At 43.7% G+C, this 19,159-nt stretch overlaps 1 protein-coding gene across 10 annotated transcripts in view; it reads right to left on the minus strand.

Moving 5' to 3' along the window:
* Window positions 1–19,159, minus strand: part of DLGAP1 (DLG associated protein 1) — a 451,293-nt gene that overhangs the window by 5,347 nt on the left and 426,787 nt on the right. For all 10 annotated transcript variants that reach the window (XM_075416406.1, XM_075416413.1, XM_075416410.1 and 7 more), the window contains 3 exons: window positions 13,569–13,987; window positions 3,911–4,002; window positions 1,383–1,535 (listed from right to left, as the gene is read on the minus strand). In XM_075416406.1, coding sequence (XP_075272521.1) covers window positions 1,383–1,535; window positions 3,911–4,002; window positions 13,569–13,987 — 664 coding nt within the window. The remainder of the gene's footprint in view (window positions 1–1,382; window positions 1,536–3,910; window positions 4,003–13,568; window positions 13,988–19,159) is intronic.

Genomic DNA, 19,159 nt, shown 5'->3' on the forward strand with positions numbered 1-19,159 from the left:
GGCCTACCCACTTTACTGTAAAAGCTAATGAAAGACCATATACCAGCATTTCTGTGCATGCATGTTTGACGCTTTTAACTTCCTTTTCTGATAGATACTGAAAAAAAAAAGAAGATAAGAAAATGACTTGCCTTCAGTACATTGGGCTAGGAAAACACATTCCCATTCATTCCCCTACAAAACACACTAGGTGTGCATAAATGATGTGAACATGGCACTCCTAAGTCAGGAATGAGTATTTAGTCTTGATCGGAGGAGGAGGGAGAGTGCTACCAGCACTGCTTTTGCAAACTTCCTGCTGCAAGATTAATGGGGTTTGATATTATTATCGTTATTTGTCCAAAAGGAAACACCGCTTTGGTCATCGGCAGCCAGCTGACCGTAAGTTGGGGCATCCCGGACTTCTGTCTGAGCCGCTGTACCTGTAAGTCATGTTCCCCCTCCTTCTGGCAGCCCTACCTGTTGGCTCTACTCATTGGTATCAGACCAGCCACAGTGGAAACTCAGCCATCAAATTACACACCCATAGGAGCACAACATTAGACCGTTGATTCCTCTAGGAACGGGTCTGTTTTTTAAGGATTGTCTGAAACGTTTGTGTATTTTGGCTCACCCAAGTGCTGTTAGTCTTGATGTGGATAGTGAGGAGAAAAATAAGGCAAATAATGGTGCCAAATGAGAATGGAAAGTGAAATGTGGCTCACACTTGGAGATGTGTTAGCTTTTCATGGTGACAGAAGAAGACTACATTTAAAAAAACAGACCAAAGCTCCAGATGATTTTTATGCTACCTTGGGTAAACAACGCTACCAGCAAAGTGAACCTGTTCATGCAATCATCCATTAAAAAACCCAAAATAAACAAAAAACCCAAACAGACAAAAAAAAAAAAAGATGTAGAAGTTCTTTCATGTAACATTTTGGAAGGCATATTTTTGATATCGCTTTGTTTGTAATCTGGTTACCAAAGTCAGCGATGGTTACAGTGCTCCCCTAGTTTTTTCAGTAACACAACCTAGAACTCTTGCTATATGCAATAATATGAACCGTAAATGTGATTTATTTAATTTTAAGAATCAATATATAAGGCAGTTCCTTCCAACGATTGATCGTCTAATATGATTAAACGTAAAGCTTAACAAAGTACCACATTCCCATTTTCCGATTCACAAAGACAGATTTGGTTTAAAAATATGCCTGAAACATATTACAGATAATATCCCAGATGATTATTATGTAAACATTGTTATTACAATGAAATTAATTTTATATGAGCTTCATTTCACATTTTTAACGTCAACGCTGTAACACAGAGGCCTATTTAATCTGTCCAGTATTTGTGCAGGGTTTTAAATGAAGCATACAAAATCTACAATGTTCTACCTTCTTGTCATGAGGATCCATCTGTTTCCAATTATTGGCCTTTAACTGATGAAGTTCATCAAATTTCATACTAATATTTTCTATGGACAACTGCAGCATATCCCAAAACCCTGCTAAATCCTGGGAGGTCGGCCGTGGATGTGCATTAGGATTCTGTACAACAGAAGAAAAAAACACGTTGGCTTTAGTACCTCTTAATGTAAAGCATTTGTGCAAGCGGTCACGAGTCTCACTAACAAAGCAGTTTCAGCAGACCCAGGCGACTGGTGAGACACAGAGGGAGAAGCAATAGTGTGGAGCGCTACTTACTGGCAGGGGGTTTTTGTGAGAAGTCCGGCTGGGTGTTGAGCCGCTGTGCCCCGGCAAGCCTCCACTCACCAAAGGCAGCAGCTCCCCGCCACGGACTGGGGGAAAGGGCAGGTGGCTGGCATCTGCCTCGGGATGTTCCTGGGCACAACTGGTGATATCCTAACCACGCTGAAATTAACTGCCAGCCTCCTCTTCCTTTTCATGAGGAAGGCTTCCCTGCCACGTTCACGCTTGTCAAAAGACTGAGACCTGTGTGAACACACATTTGCTGCATCTGCAAATAGCGATATACCAACGTGTGAACACTTTTTTCCCACTTTGAGAACCTAAGGTCTACAAAAATATGCCTTCTTAAGTATAACTGCCTCTTATACACCTCAGGCCAATTTCTTGATATTTTTTTGACAAGAATAACCTCTGCGGGGTGAAAATCTCAGAAGAGAACATGCAGAAACACCGTAACTCTATTTTTACAGGCACATTTTTGGGAAGAATGAGGTATAAACTCAGTCCAGCTCATCAGCCCGAGACTATTACACAGAAGACCACAGCCAGGCCACTAGCACCTCTAGCATGGCGGGGGCCAGAGGCTGGTGACCCGCGAGATCCCGTGCTGTCTTGTGCGCCTTCCGCGCAACCCAGCTCTGAACACTTTTTGCATGCAGTGGACATACACGAAATGGTCCCTGCTCTGCTGGCAAACTTCATATGAAGGAAAGCTTTCTACAGGTTGTGTATCTGTATGCTGGTTCCCAGTCGAAACTCTTCAGATCAAATGAGGTGTTGCATAGGCTCACTTCAAGCACTTTTTTTAGTAAATGCTGTGCAACCCCTACACCAGTCTGAGTCAGCAAAGGTTCACGGGTGCTGTGGCCTCGTAAGATTACACTGATATATTTTAGTAAAGAAATAAATAAATATGAGAACCTTGCATGTCGTTCTGCGTGGCAGAACTTTTACTCTGTGTTTTCTCCCTCACCAGAAGCAATAAACCCAAAAGAATCAGCTGCTTGCCTTGTGAAATTTCTATTTGTGCTTTTCACAGCAACACTGATGAATGGTTTTGGTAGGACGATTACACCACCAAAGGAGCAATTATTGAAAAGAGCATATTTTTAGATTCATGAGGAGACCAGAGATTATACTTAGATTCCTAGTTTTTCAGTGCTTGACACTAGCAGGTTGCCCAGGTGTAGACTTTTATTTACAAAGATGCACAACTAGAATGTTTTTTGAATTTTTATAATAAGAATTAGAAGGCATATTCAGACAGAGCCATTTTCTGTTGCATTTGTCCACTTAGGCAGATTTTAGTTTGGGGCTTGATTTCCAGAGGTGCACTAACTGAAGCGGAAGATGGTGGCCCCGCTCCGCTGAGCATCACAGGGTTTGCCTTCCCTTCCCTATTCTATGCTGACAGAGCATAATTCTCTATGCTTCCTGGGCTTCTAGCAATTTATGCCAAAATTGGGAATTAAGTGCATTGTATCTACTATGCAAGGAAGGATTGTTAATTAAAAAGTTTGAAAATTTTTGTAAGTGCTGGCATTTTTGAGAATACTGCTTTAGATAAACAGTGTGAAATACATTTTTATTTATCAACAGGAATATCATTGTGATTCTACTACTACTAACAGCATAAAAAAAGCAGATAATAATAATAGTGTTAGCATATACCAATTACATACAGTAATAATAATGATAACATACTGGCTTTTTTCCTCTTTGCCCTTTTAGCACTCTGGAAAATTATTTTTTCTCTCTTTCACTGTTGAGGTTGTAGAACATGCAGCACCAACTTTCAATGTCTGATTTCCTGGTATTTCTGCCTTGTTTAATACAGGTGGCATTGGGATTACACACGAAAGCCCCACTCATGAGACTGCTGGCCCACCCTGAAATACCTCAAGGTCTTTTACCCAAACATCTCTGTCCCCACGTGAACTGAAACAGAGGTCAAGGGACAGATCTTTGCTCCTCTGAAGTCAATAGCAGAGCTCAGTGAAACTTCATCCAAAGCTTTTTGCCTGTCGTTATTTTAAGGCTCTCAAGCTATTGCGAAACTCGTATGAACTCCGTGAAGTTTCATAGAGTTAATCCCAAATTCATATCAGCTGGAGAAAATACCATGTTAGTCAGAAAATCTGCCTAGTTTAGGCACGATTATTGGCAGGGTTAGTAAAACGCACACAGCAGTGTCTAGCAGAAAAGTTACATACCAGGTTTTCTTCGCAAAGTTCTCTGAACTGGTAAAATTTCTGGGCCATGAGAAGCTGGGCACTGCCCACTGCAGTTCGAATTTTCCCTAGAACTGAAATGAAAAGAAACGTAAGTCACGATGCTCTCTTTGCTGCGGGCAACTAAAAGCCTGTAAAAAGAGAGAAGAAAGATGCACAATAGTCAGCTCTGGCTTTCAAAAAGCATGTTATCTCTCAGTTATGGATTAGAGACAAGCTGATAAATCTAAGGTCAGATCTTCACTAGGCAAAAATACTAATCTTTTGCTGCATCTTACTCTTATTCCCCCAGCAAGACCAGTTGAAACCAGCAAAGAGCACTACCATGGCGGTGTAAATGTGGCTAACCAAAAGCTTTTGCACCGTGTATAGAAAGCTCACCAGAACTTACACGTGTCATCATCACTGTGACCCATGCTCAGGCTTTGGATACGAACCCAGCTCCCTCCACAAGGACATGCGGCTTTCAGAAGCTGAGATGCCATCTAAACTGTTTGGAAAACGCTGCATCTACCAGCATTTCTGCCACCTTGCTTAGCAACTCAGCACCTTGTTTTCAGGTTTAGCTGAGTGTTGCTCCACTGCGTGGCTCAGCCCCAGAAAGGGAACCGTGATTTTAATGCACACCAATGAATCTCATTCGGACCCTCAGAGTATTTTCCACGAGCACAATCTGAAGCGGCTTCTGCCTTTGAACCCAGGTGCGGTGCGCAGGCATACTTCAGGGAGCAAGCACACCCTGGCCTCTCCTTACTGGTGACCTGGAGGGAGGTGTTAAAAGAGTCTGAGCCCAGCTCCTGGGCTGTCTGGGGACTCCTTTGTACAGACAGCTGGGTACTTACGGCCTCTTCATGCTGGCTGAGTGCTGTGAACGACTGCAGTGAACCAGAAGACGGCCCATAGTGAATGCCTCTGAATAAAACAGGAGTTCATACAAGTTTTGGTTGCATTCAACCTCACTGAAACAGTGAGGTTTTACTGCTGCAAGGGGTAGCTGGGAATACGCAGCCTGAAACCGAGGTGTACACGGGTGCATTCAGAGACCTGGGGCATTTCCCTGGGGCTTTACTGAGTTCTGGTTGTGTCTGGGAGTGTGTGTGTGTGTACGTGTGTGTGTGTGTGTGTGTGCGCGTGTGCGTGTGCGTGTGTGTGTGTGTGCGCGTGTGCGCGTGCGTGTGCGCGCGTGTGTGTGTGTGTGTGTGTGTGTGTGTGTACATGTGATAAAAGAAGCAAGCATGCAGAAACAGAGCAGAAAGACAGGCAAGGCCTCAACTGGCAGTAAGGCAGAATCCAGAAAAGAGAGTGCCATTTCGGGGACTGCCGACTGAAAGAAAATAGATGCTGTAAGAAAGCAGCTACCAGTTTGTTTGGGACTTTCAGTGCGCAGAAAAAAAGCCCCAACAACAACTGTGCTTTATGCACTCTCTTTAAATAAACAGGCTGGCATCACGGATGTATCTGGCTCCACCATTAATTTTCCCTCTCAGCTGAAGCAACTTATTATCACCCAATTCTTTGGTTAAATTTTTATTTTAAAACTAATTCCATTTAATAAAAAAAATGTGTCATTTCTACTCATAGATATTTGCACTGTCCCAGCCCTCATATGAACACAGCAACTTCTCCATGGCAAATTTGCAGTCTGGATACACGAGGCAGGTGAGGGAGGTAAAACAAAGAGATGAAGTGGGCTGCTCAAGGTGAGTGAATTGTTGGCATAGCCTGGAAGAGATACCAGTCCGAAGCCACCATCCTCTGTACCATCCCTTGGACATGGTCACTTCTTGTGTAAATTCTAACACAACGTTAGCAGAGCTCCACTGGGAAAATATTGCAAAGTATTTTGACTTACCACAATGAAAAATAAACAAGTAGATGAATAAATAAATAAAACTTTGCTATAACCCCCCCCCGACCACATTTTTAGGGTCTCATGGTCCTGTGACCAGCCGCAGTGCACGTCGGCAGCTTGCGACCAGCACGTCACCATGCAGTGTTTGGTAAGCGAAAGGCCCCTCCAAGGGATTCGCTTGCGTAGCCACACGCTAAGCAGACTGGAACAAACACTCATGATGAACTGAAACCAGACACACAGTAGTATGAAATCTGTGTTCTGCTCCTTCAAGGCAAATGGCTTTTCTTTCAGCAGCCTTAAAGCTCACTCCTTCAGGCTGCTGAAGGAAAAGTGGGATGTGGAGTTCATTTATACTTTAGACGTACAAAGGGAAAAAAAAGGAGGGGGGGGAGAGAGAAATTATTTTCACGTTTTTTTTCAGAAACTACAGGAAAGAGCTGTGTGAACACACACAGAGCCCAGACTTTCATTTTGTTCCCAGAACTCAGCTCAGCACTGCCAGGAAATAGCCGTGAGCTGGAAGATTCACTAAGCAGAATATTTTCAGCATATTGCGCAGGGAGTTTTGCACACAACTCTCATTATTGTTAGCAAGGCTTGCGTGTCTAATTCTATGTGCACAGTGCTGAAAATGGACCCCTTGGTGTGTCTAGTCATTTATGCAACGCAATATGCAAACCACTCAACTGAAAGGACTCTTCAATAGTAGGAGGAGCTACTCCGGGAGCTTTCATGTGGTTCCCATTGTTATGAAAACTCTTCCCACTGAGTATATTTGGGAACAGCTGCCTCATCTGGAGCTCGGCCACTCCGATGCTTCCCAAGACATGAGAAGGGGAGAAAAAACAGTCTCTCGACTTCTCGAGACAAAAAATAGACGAGGCAGGCTCTTCCTGGAAACCCGCACCACCCGAGCTGGAAATCACGTCCCAAGCACGAAGAAATGTAAATACACCTTGTCGATGATGGATGGGAACGTGCCCCTTTCTTTGAGGGAAGAAGAGCTTAATATGCAGAGATCTCGGCAGAGGGAAAAGGAAGTCCTTGTCCTTGGCTGCCTAGCGACTGGCTATTTGCCTAAAAACCATCATCCCAGCTGACTGTGGGATGCATGCTGATGCTGTTCTCTATTGTTGCCACTTCTGCTGTAGCCGCGGCTGTATCTAGTCAAGTGTCACTGATTCCTCGCCCCTCAAAAGCAAGCGCTCTGTTAATGTGCAACCAGTCAACAACCAACTCCGTCACGGAACTTAGGGGGGAGGAGGAAAAAAGACAAAGCGTGCGAAAGACTGAAAGGAATTTCTCCAGAAGGCACAAAGCCTTATCAAGAGTTTTGTTTCCAAACGCATGTTGCTTTTAGTGTTTCAAGGCAGAATGCTCGTTTTGCTTACTCAGCCAAAACCTCCGGTGCCAAAGAGAAAGGCCAAGGTGTAGTAAAAAAAACAAAAAGTAAAAACAGACTGATACTTTCTAAAGAGAAAATCCTGCGAGGTTTGAAGCTGAATACCAAGAAAACAAGTGGAATTGCAAAGATAATGCTCAAAATGCATAAGAAAAGAATTGGAGAAATCTTTAACAGTGAGGAAGATGGGGTACAGAGAAAAACATATGAACATTCAAATCGATGTGTTCAGCTAATAAGATACAAACAAAATGTGAAAAACCAAGCAACAACAAAAAATACCGACCCATCAAGATGCAATCATAACGGATTTAAACACCTATATAATGTTATTCATGTCTGCTTTCTGTTCCATACAGGGTTATACAGCACACTCAGCACTGTCGGATCTGAATGCCTTCCAGGAATGCATTAAACTACATTATTAACATCCATCATACGCTTTGCTGTCACCCCTTCCTCAGGAGGAGAAGTGTGTCAACTGCAGTGTTTTGTTTCTATAGTTTGAAGTTTTCCTCTCCCCTGTCCCCCCCAACTTGCTGTGACCTTTCTTCCTTGCAAATCCAGTTCTTTCCTGTGATGACTTTTAAGAAACAGACAATTAAGTCTGTTCTGAGAGAACTGCTTCGGTATAGCTACTTTGATACAATTCAGCTACCGTGGAGCGCCTCCTCACTATTACTCTTCTTGACTACGGGTCTCAGAATGTTATTCTAGGATAAACACATGCCAGTGAATTTCCTTGTGTCTCTAACCCCACAACCTGTTCTTTTAAAACATTCTCAAATATAAACTTCGACTATGTGCTGTTCAAGCAGTAAGTTCTTGCTTCTCTTGGTTCTAAAAACTGCATAGCACCTACTTTGGGATGGTGGAGCTCTATGTGTCTCCTCCCTCTCTCCCCGTTTTCATGGGAAAAGAAATCAAACAACAAAAAAAATGGATTTCAAACACAAGCAAAGAATCGGTGATATTGTCATCTGCTCTACCTTGGAAGGAGACTGTGTGTATTACAAGGATAACAAAATACACGAAAACAAAGACAAAAACCACCTGAAGTGATGTGAAAAGTCATCACACAGAAGCCACGGGAGTTTTGAGGAGCAGAGGCAGTTATTCGTCCTTAAACATCAACTGATCTCTTTGCATTTCAACTTTGACAGGCCCCAGGGTCTAAGGAGTGACAAAGGAGGCACTTCAGGACTGTGACTATCAAATGCCTTTAATGGGAAAACACCTGGTTGGTAGGCAAGGCGCAAGCTAGGGAACAGAAACCCAGCGACGAGCTCATTGCCCCAGGAGCGAGCATGGGGCAGGAACAATAGCCGAAATTACAGGGCCACAGCCTGACATTTGCGTTGCAGATGTTGGCTGGGCACTGTGCATATGAAGAAATCCTGCCATAGAGCTGTCACAATCCATTTCCAAGCCGGGATGCGCCAGCATTTTCGCCTATTCATGTTGACAGACTTACATTTAAATAACTCCAAGCATGACAAAAGCCAGGAAATTCAACGTTAAAGCTATTGCTCAGGTCTTAAGCTCAGCTGTTGGGCAGCAAACAGCCAAACGGTGCAAGCTATGGAAGGGGCAGTCCTTGCTTTGAGTCATGTTTACTTATAGGAGTGTTGAAATTAATAGGGCTGTCTGCATGAGTAAATGATGGGAGTGCAGCAGTTTCCTTATCTACTCTGACTTACTCGACTGTTATGAGCACGCTTCATGTTTTTTCCCAAACTGTATTGTTTCCTTGCTTGCAGGTTTCTGTTTTTTCCTTGCTAGCCTTTGGACACTGGCAGGGCTTCCAGCCGGGAGCTGGCTTTCCTTGGAGAAACACTCGCAGATGGAGAAGTCCCTTCTGGGGAGAAGAGAAACCGAGAGGAAGGAAAGGATGAGTTGGGCAGGCAGCCGGACTTGGCCTGATGGACGCTGGGCTGGTGACCGTCCCTCTGCCCAGCTGCATCACGCTGCTGCGGGACCGAGCCACCTCGCTCCTCTGAGCCGCAGTGGAAGCCCTGCAGACGACCGGCAAAAGGTTTTGCTTGCTCATGGCCGAGAGCAAATTCAAGGGTCTCCTTTTCTTTCACCATGCACAACTATTATAAAAAACATCTTTTTTCCTTTACTGTCTGCTCTTGAGTCTAGCCTTCACTCTGGAAGTTTTCCTTTGAAACAACCAAAACAAACCTAAACAGCAGAAAGTGTGCAAGCATTGCATAATTCGCCAGGACTGGCTGGATTTGCAGAGGCTTTGGTCCTAAAGCAGCGAGGTCACTGCAGATTTGAGGTCAACCTTTGTTTGCAGAGTAGCCCAGAGGAGTGTAATATACACGCAAGACACTTAAAACGACATGTCTTGTCAGAGCCTTGGTTTTCTATTTTAGTTTTTACTTGATTGACCTGACTTGTCTCACCACTAAACCCACATTACACCTGACTTGTGGTGAATCAGGCCCACTGTTTGCTTCTGATGGTTATCTTCGCATCAAAGCCACATTACAACACCACATGGAAGAGAAACATTTCTGAAGGAAGGCAAAATGAAGCCCTCCAGTTCTTCCAGAAAGGTTAATGCCCCATGTGAAATAAAAACAACAGCAAAAACCTCAGCAAAATCCAGGCCAAAGCCATAGGTGCATGCTCCTGTGCCCACCGCTGCTGTGAAAAAAAGTGGTCAGAGGCTGCTCGCTGACAGCACTGTGCGGGGAGCCAGGCCTGGTGCTGCTAACTCTGTGTGCCAATGGTTACTCCAGAGGCCTGAGACAAATGTCACCAGCGTCAGCGGAGAGGCTCTGACTGCATGAAATGTTGCAGCTGAGAGGCAGGAGGAGAAAGCAGAAGGGGAGGAGGAAAAAAATAAAGGCAAATGATTTCACTTTGAGGCCTGATCCAAAGTGTCAGTCAGTTCTCACAAGGTGTTTAGTCTCATATCTCTAACATCTTTTTTTTTTTAAATGAGAGTTGTAGAGTTTGTAGCCAATGTCCCTGCAGCAGCAAAATACACAGAAACCATACCAAGTATCCTAGCTTTAAAAACTATGAGCAGTATTCATCTGCCTGTTACACATGCCGCGTCTTTATCAGAAAATGATTTCAGATAGAACCGGAATATATTATACAATAAATAATTCATGGCGGAAGGGGAGCCACATTTCTCTCTATATTGGCATTTCATCGTGCAGCCACTGAACCACAGCTTGTTTTTATACACAGCAGCAGACTCCATTTCCCAGCTAGAAACATTCAGTCCCATCTGGTAGATTCATTCCCAGCTAGATAATGCCCAACGTATCTCTGTAACATACAAGCTACTGTCAAACAGCAGCGAGCCGTCTCCCCGAGACAGCTGTTTCGCACAAGGGCCACATTGTCTGGAGGAAGCGCGGATCGTTTTACGCGGAGCGCCGGGGGGACGAGCCCTCTGTCAGCTGCCATGGCATTGAGAAAACCTCGCTCATCACACGTTCTCGTTATTTTGTTATCTGGCCAAACACACGCTGGGGATGTCAGGTTGAAAACAAAGGATGCGTTCCTTGCACTGGTTACATTTCATTAGGAAAACCAAGGCAAACACACCTCTTCTTCTCTCCTTCACTTCAAAGTTTATAGATGTAGGAAAAAGCCATATTTCAGGGCATGGTTTGTAACAGCCAGGCTTTTGTTTCTGGCGCTGCTGAGTGGGCAGCATGGCCGGACCATATGCTTTTCCTTGGCACCAGGTAGAGCCGGGCGTGCTGAGCTGCAGCAGAAAGCCCCAGGCAGCCTCCGCAGGCAGCAGCTGCCACGTGTCAGCGCAGCCGACAGCATCGCACTGAAATCAGTACCTCACCAGTGACCACAAAATGTGGGTGACACCTTTCCTGCTCCCATTTCCAGCAATCACAAGAAGTGCCAGTCAGAAATATGAAGAAGAGGAACAATCCGCAGAACACATGCCATGCGCTCTGTAAAGAGGCATTGGGAATAGCCAGCCTAACCCCTCCTTTATCTTCCCCATAACTGACTTCTCCCACCTAATGCTCAATGAAGAGCACTTTAAAACTATCATGTATCAAGGACATCAAGACACTGAGAGAAAACTCCGTTCATGGATATACACATTTTGCATATATCAGCCTTGTGAAATTCATTTCATGTTCTTTTCCCGAGGTGAATAACTACTTTGGTGCACAAATAAAATATTTGTAGTTTTTTCCATTATTATCAGGTCATAGAATCATAGAGTCACAGAATGGTTTGGGTCAGAAGAGACCTCTAAAGGTCTTCTAGTCCAACACCCCTGCCATGGTTCCTAGACCTTCCGCTAGACCAGGTTGCTCAAAGCCCCATCCAATCTGGCCTTGGACACTTCCAGCGAAGGGGCAGCCACAGGTTCTCTGGGCAACCTGTTCCAGTGCCTTACCACTCTCATAGTAGAAAATGTCTTCCTTATGTCCAACATCTAAATTGTTGTGGAAAAGAGAAAGCAAGTGGGTTTTGTGGCTTGGACTTAAAACTGTTGTGTATTTCCTGGTTTTTATATGTTCACAATTTTTCTTCAATCTAAATCTCTTGGTTCATGGGGTTTATTTCTTGCATACTAACAAGAGAAAACCTTTGTATTCTGGTACATGTTCAAAGAGATTTTTGAATGTATTGATGATGTAAATTAAAAATTACGTTCAAGTACTCTAAAACTTGGGGAATCTGGATCTACTTTGAAGGCTAATCCTTCTATATTTTTCATAGAATCATGGAATGCTTTGGGTTGGAAGGGATCTTTAGAGGTCATCCAGTCCAATCCCCCTGCAGTGAGCAGGGACATCTTTAACTAGACCAGATTGCTCAGAGCCCCATCCAACCTGACCTTGAGTGTTACCAGGGATGGGGCCTCCACTACCTCTCTGGGCAATCTGTTCCAGCATTTCACCATCCTCATTGTGAAAAATTTCTTCTTTATATCCAGTCTAAACCTACCCTCCCTTTGTTTAAAACCATTACTCCTTGTCCTGTCACAACAGACCTTGCTAAAAGATTGTCCGATTTTTCCCTCAGAAGAAATCATTAGCCCATTATACAACAGAAATTTTGCATACCTTAACATACCTTAATGTTAAGGTTATCTCATACTTTCCATTAAAAATCAGCTTTCAGTTGCTTACAATAGTGTCTAACTAGCTAGATCAAGCTTCTCTATGGTTATTTCTTTCATTGGGCTGAATGGAAAGTTCCAGCAGAAACCGCTTATGCATTTCTAAGAATTAAAAAAATTGTAATTTTTGTCACTGTTAATTCCTTTCCTTCCATAAATCAAAACCTTTACATCTCAAAAGAATTCTAGTGTATCCCTTCTTCAGAGGAAGGGTTAGATATTTGGAAGAAGCAATCTCGGAGCTGAAGTAGTAGTCCTTGCTTTGGTAGGAGTTAATCTGAGGGTCGGAGAAGTGTTATTTGTATATCCAGGCAAATACGCTTAGGTGTGCCTAAATTATAGGATATTGAACTCTCTATATGCAGCTGCTCCTTAGTGTTTTCTAGAAGCTCCGTGATGGAATTTGAAAAAGCTTCATTCACAAGGCGCATTCTCCTAAGTTCACAGGTTTACCTATGTCCAGCTATCAATAGTACTGCTCCTTGTAATGGAAGTAAATGGAAAAAACTTACTGGGAGAAAAATTTCTGGACAGGGAGGCAGACGTTCAGCTCTTCTTCCGTAATTAGAGTGAGTAAGACGTGAGCTACTCAACCTTTCTTACTAAGTAAGGCTTACTGGACATTCCCATTACCTTACAGGTAGGGTAATACTTCCAGCAGTGGTGACAGCTGAGACGTATTTTGCATGTGTGTTTTTTTATGACATAATATGGAGAGCTTGTTTTACTGGGAAGATCAATGAGGAATGAGAACAGCAAGGGAAATGAAGTGAGGCTGGAGAGGGGAAGAGAGGGAGAACAACCTGGAAGGACAACTGAAATCTCTTTCAGTTGGGAGAAGCCTCTGAAGACTCTGATGCCAATCACCATTTAAAAGGCAACCAAAATATGAATTTAATGAAAAGGAACTAGAATCTGTTCAATTATATTCTAAGGTTATGAGAAGTGATTTCAAATGGAAGAGTTAAGAAACATTAGTACTACAAGATCCCTAACCACAATCTCCTAATTATCCGTTGAACTATGCAGTCCCAAAAAGCTAATACCTCTGGAGTTTCAGAAGTGCCGACCATTACAATTCCCTGCCAGCTGTAATAAGGATTATTATATACATACATACAGTCCTTTTGAGAATCACAGCGTAGCTTCATTAGCTAAATAAGAAAGGGCACGATACATTATTCACTGGAATAAATTTGACCTATATTAAACACTTTTTGTAGTTGCAATATTATTGCACACAGTTACTTACTGTCCTCAGGTAAGTTGTTTTCCCGTTCTTCTCTCTCCATCTGTTGGCACCAGCCCTCCATACGATCTCTCTCTGCCTGAAGTAGCTTCAGGAACCAGTGGCCATCTCGTGGGCACACTGACCTTTGAACAGCTTCCAGAGGATCTTCGGTGATAGAGTCAATCCAGGGGTCAGGAGGAGGTAAAATTGACGGATCAAAATCTGTATCAAAGTCATCATCCACTGCACATGCATGGTAATGGTTTCCTGATCCTTGTATGCTAACGGTAGAGGTGCTTGCATCTCGGGAAAACTGTCTTGATATTTGTCCAGAACACATATTGTCCTCTTGAGGGTCAATTATTTCAAAGTTCTCATGGAAATCCAGGTCTGCTTGCACGGCTGTTGTTACACTATTAGATCGTGTAAACCTGCGAAAGCTTTGGAGAGCACAAACAGAAAATGTTTAGAAAGCTTTTTCTAGGTAACTTGGTAAGAAAGGACTTACTAAGATTCTGCCACTCCTCCTAAGACTGGAAGTAACAGCTCTCAGTGCTACATTGAGGAGCTTTTTCTTGAAATGATCAGCATAAACGTCATTTCTCATTGCAAGCCAACAAACAAACATTTCTTTTTTTTTCCATGAAAGCTCACTGTTTATTGAGGCAAGTACCCCTAATCGTTGTGTGGCTTAACAAAGCCAGAGGATAGCCCAAGAGACAGCCAATAGTGTCAGTAGCTCAGAATTTTTTGTTCCCAATTAATGAAAATTTGAAGGGGCCCAATTTTAAGAAGTGGCTTATCTTTCAACCTTTAAAACTTACATCCCTTTGAAGTTGCACACCCATCTCACAAGCCACATTTAAAAATCATACATGTGAGATTGAGAAGTTAGTAATACCAATGAGTCCACTATCTATGCAACGTTATACATTCTGTTTATGAAGAAGATAAGTATTTTTAACCCAGGTAAATATTTTGCATTGCTACTTCATAATTACTCTTCATAATAATGTACCTGCTAATACCACTGCCACCTCTCAGTTTTAGGGCAAATCTCCAGTGTTCGGACATTTTGTTTTTCACATTCAGTCTTCAGGTTCAAAATGATCTTCTCTTTTTCACCAAAGCTAGCATTCTCAGTCGCTCTCTATATTACCCTCATTGCGATGGCTGCTACCCTGTAGGTAGCTTCCTTTCACCTTGCGTAGTTTTCCTGTGTTGGAGCCTCTGAGGGCAGAGCAAACCCCAAGGGTAAAGGCAAAAGCAGGGGAAAGAGGAGGTTTGGGGCTTTGGGTTTGGGTGTTTTTACTTTAAGTAAACAGCACTCCAAATTCTGCAGTCCAAGGCATCTGAGGTGAAGAGGCTGGCAGAGAAGGAGCAGAGGTAAGCATAAGGAGTTAAGAGACACCTAATGCTGTTGCAGGGGCTGGTAGCGAAAGCAGACATGACAAGCAGCAAATTGTGGAGGGAATGAGTGGAAATTCTGCAGGCAAAGAATTACAGAGAGTTGGGGTAACTCCAGAAATTGATGCAGTGAGGAACACAGGAAAAATGCAAGAGAGGCAGACATTTGTCTTGCCTCATGATGAGAGGAGATAATGAAGGTAGACTCATAAAGTAATTAACATAAATGTTACTTAAATTAGCAATTTTCAGGCTTCAGAATGAACATAGTCTTGAACTGAAGAGGGACAGATTCCCACTCCTTCTTCTTACTGATCTAGGATGCCTGTGCACTCATGCAGCTGATACTTCGCTTCTAGTTTGTTTACAATCTCACATTTACTCTTGAAACCAGTGTTAGGACCCATTTCCCTGTGATATTTTGGCGTTTTTGCCCTTACCAGTTCTACTTCTAGTCTGAGCTCAAGCAGCAATGAAAATGCTGAGGAGACAGTGGAGCTGGACGCTGAGCACCATTTCACCCCCTTCCGTTTATGTTCCACCTTCGACTGAAGAGCCATAGCCCGTTAGACAAATGCAGCTGACAGCAGAACTTCATCAAGTGTATTTAGTCTGCAGCTGGGGAGGGAGCAGACGGAAGGATGCTGAGGGCAAATTTGATGTCCTATATACCTGATGGATCCCGATACCCCAGGAGGAGTGCAGCAGACCTCAGGGAGGACTGTATCAGTCCCTGCTGACAGAGGGAATTTGTGGCTGTCTATCTGAGGCTTTAAGAGGTGTAAAGCAAAGCAAAATAGGAGTTGAGAAGGGTTGTTCAATAAATAAAAGACACCAGTTCCCCTGCAGAAGAAAGCTACAAATAGCTTCTCAGACACACCAATCCCTGGAAAACTTCTGCAATAGATTGTGTATATTTTTTTGGTGAGTGCCTAGAACACAAACATTTTATTGTAGCGCCTACTGCTTGCAGTTCTTTCAAAACAGGTGTTGTCAAACGATGCAAAGTCACGGTTATGCCACTGCAGTTTTGCATGTCGTGCACCAGCAAACTGAAAAATATGGAGTGAACAGAACTCTTCAGCTTGGTTGAACGTATCCTCTGACAAGCAGAGCAAAGCATTTTGCTATGGACCGATATGGCAGAAGAAGTTCAAAAGGGAGGACAAGGATCGTTGGAGATACGGTAAGGCTTCCACAAGAGGAAAGAGATTTCTTAGTTTAGAAAACAGATGGCTGAGTAGAGATATGAGAGTCCTGTGAAGTCCTGACTAGGTGATGTTTCACCATTTCTCAGAGTGCAAGAACTGTGGGGAGGAAGGCAGCCAGCTGTAAGGCTTAGAGGTCTAAAGATTCAAATCTAGCGAAAGGAAGAACTTCTTCACACAATGTGTAATTAAATTGCCACAGGATCCTGGGAAAACCAAAGGTAAAAATGGGTTCAAAGAGAACCTGATCAAATTCACAGGAGATAGGTCCAGGAAGAGCTATTACACAGATGTCGTATCTGCTTTAGGAAGTCCCTGAACAACAGACTGCTAAATTGAGAAGGTCTACTGGGAGAAGTAGTGCTTTATACACACCTTTTATATTTTTCCTTTGCACACACCCCTTTATACTCTTCCTAAGTATCTGCTACTGGTCCCTGGCAGAGAAAAGCTGTTAGACTGGTATTAGTGGTTAGAAAGACTTTAGCTTCAGGCTGACAGTACCACGAAAATCTTTTGGTCCAGTCTGTGCTAGTTTTTTAAAGATTGCTTTAATTTGGCCACCAGCCTGACAAATCCCGCATCTGCACTGAGGTGCGTGCACACATACACACACAGAGACACATGTAGACAAATATGTGTGCCCACACAGGCACATGCTGGCAAAGGATTTCTTTTCAGTCATTCTGTCAGGGTTCAGCGAGAGCCAAGGCATTAGTACACGGTGTACTCTTCCACACCTTCCAGGGTACTGGAGAGAAAAGCAAATCCCCTAATACAGCCTCATTCTTCTCTGTGCCCCTATCTCCACATCCTAGCCACCTCCTACTTTCCCCAGTGCCCTAGACGCTGCTATTTTTCTATTTTAGATGACCATGCGTATTTTCAGTTAACACCCTGGCTTTTCTGTGTACACCAAATCCCAATGTGAAAACATCAAGGTCTCCTTGCCAAAAGGATGTACTGCTGGAGGCACTACTTTTCAAAGTTTTCAGGAGTGCACGTTTACTGGGTTCAATATGAGCTAGTACCATCAAAATCAGACTCTTTTCAACAAATAAAATAGAATGACCTACTTTATTTTGCCTTTGTTTTATCTATATAATTGTATGCTACAGGGTTGCTTGACAGATTCTTCGCACTGGATTGTGTAACCTGTCTTCAAAAGAAAAACAACTTGGCAATAGAATATAGCATCAGTTGAAAATTAAAAAAATGCTCCCAAGGAAATGTATGTTGAATGAAATGGGAATGCAGGAAGGCGCCCACTATCTGCCTACCTCCAGCACATCTATATAAACTGCCTAATAGATGGTAATTTTAGCCTCTGACATAGCTTCCTCACTCACTTCCAGGATGTTTTACTCTTACAAAATAGCATTTGTGTCCCACATGAATTTTTTTTTGTTTTGCTCTCAGTTAAAACTCTGTACCACAGGAGAGCTGCTGAAGCTAATGCCTAAGTTTTCACTGTTTCTACACATGCAAAACTTTCACAGGTCTACTTAAAAAAAAAAGTTTTCATAAATTGCTGCTAATCATTAAAAACAGAGGATTGCTTCTTCCTCGGTTTTCAGCCTTGGCCTTTTTGTAATCAGTTGTGCCCTGCAGGCACAATGTGTAATAATTACAGCTTCAGAGAACTGCAGCAGGTATCTGGCCTAAGGTGCAGAAAGCCATGAAACCTCAGACTGGATAAACCAGTATGGAGAACAAACGCCAGGATGTGTTTTGAACAGCAACAACAGGGTCACTTGTTAGCATTCGACTCTCCGCTTCCAAGTCTTCTTTTGCTTTCTTTTGAAAAACATGTTTCCATTTCAACTCAGAGAACTTCTTTTGTTCCTAAAAAAAGATCCAAAAAACCCAGAAAAGATCTAGGTTTCAAACAAATTGATGCGTGGTGAGCCTCATATTAAACTCAGCCTGCCTCACTTTACCTATTGGCTGTGCTCTTCCCTGGTTATGGGCTTCTCTGCTAAGGTTGCAGCTGCTGTCAGCAGAACAAAACAAACTGCAGAAGGAGTTAGCAGATATGGTAGCATGTCTTCTAATGGTAGGATCTTCGGCCATACATCTTCAAGCCACACAGTCTTGTGTGCTTTGCTCTGTCCCTACCCCTTCTCCCATTCACACAGTCTTTTTTCACCACTAAGAGTCTTACCAGGGAAACTCTAGTCCCTTATGGCAATGTTAGAATAGACTGAAAACCATCGGAAGGGACCTACAACGAATGTCTAGTCCAACTGCCTGACCACTTCAGAGCTGACCAAAAGTTAAAGCGTGTTGTTAAGGGCATTGTCCAAATGCCTCTCCGACACTGGCAGGCTTGGGGCATCGAGCACCTCTCCAGGAACCCTGTTCTAGGGTTTGACCACCCTCTCAGTAAAGAAATGCTTCCTCCTGTGCAGTCTGAGCCTCCCCTGGCACATCTTTGAACCATTCCCACCCGTCCTGTCACTGCATCCCAGGGAGAAGAGCTCAGCACCTCCCTCTCCATGTCCCCTCCTCAGGAAGCTGCAGGGAGCAGTGAGGTCGCCCCTTGGGCCTCCTTTTCCCATAACTAGACAAGCCCAGAGTCCTCAGCCACTCCTCCCAGGACATTCCCTCCAGCCCTTGCACCAGCTTTGTTGCCCTCCTCTGGACACGTTCAAGCACCTTCACCTCCTTCTTAAATTGTGGGGCCCAGAACTGCACTCAGCGCTGAATCCAGTGGGACAATCCCCTCTCCTGACCAGCTGGTTGGTCTGGGTTTGATGCACCCCAGGGTGTGGTTTGCCCTCGGGGCTGCCAGGGCACGCTGATGGCTCATACGGAGCCCGCTGCTGACCGGCACCCCCAGGTCCCTCTCTGCAGGGCTGCTCGCCAGGCATTCCTCTTCCAGTTTTTACTTGTGCACAGCGTTACTCCATCCTGCGTGAAGAATCTGACATTAGGACATGTTAAATTTCATCCCATTAATCACAGCCCAATGCTCCAATCCATGTAGATCCTTCT

This window comes from Opisthocomus hoazin, chromosome 3 (assembly GCF_030867145.1).
Source record: "Opisthocomus hoazin isolate bOpiHoa1 chromosome 3, bOpiHoa1.hap1, whole genome shotgun sequence".
Lineage (NCBI taxonomy): Eukaryota > Metazoa > Chordata > Aves > Opisthocomiformes > Opisthocomidae > Opisthocomus > Opisthocomus hoazin.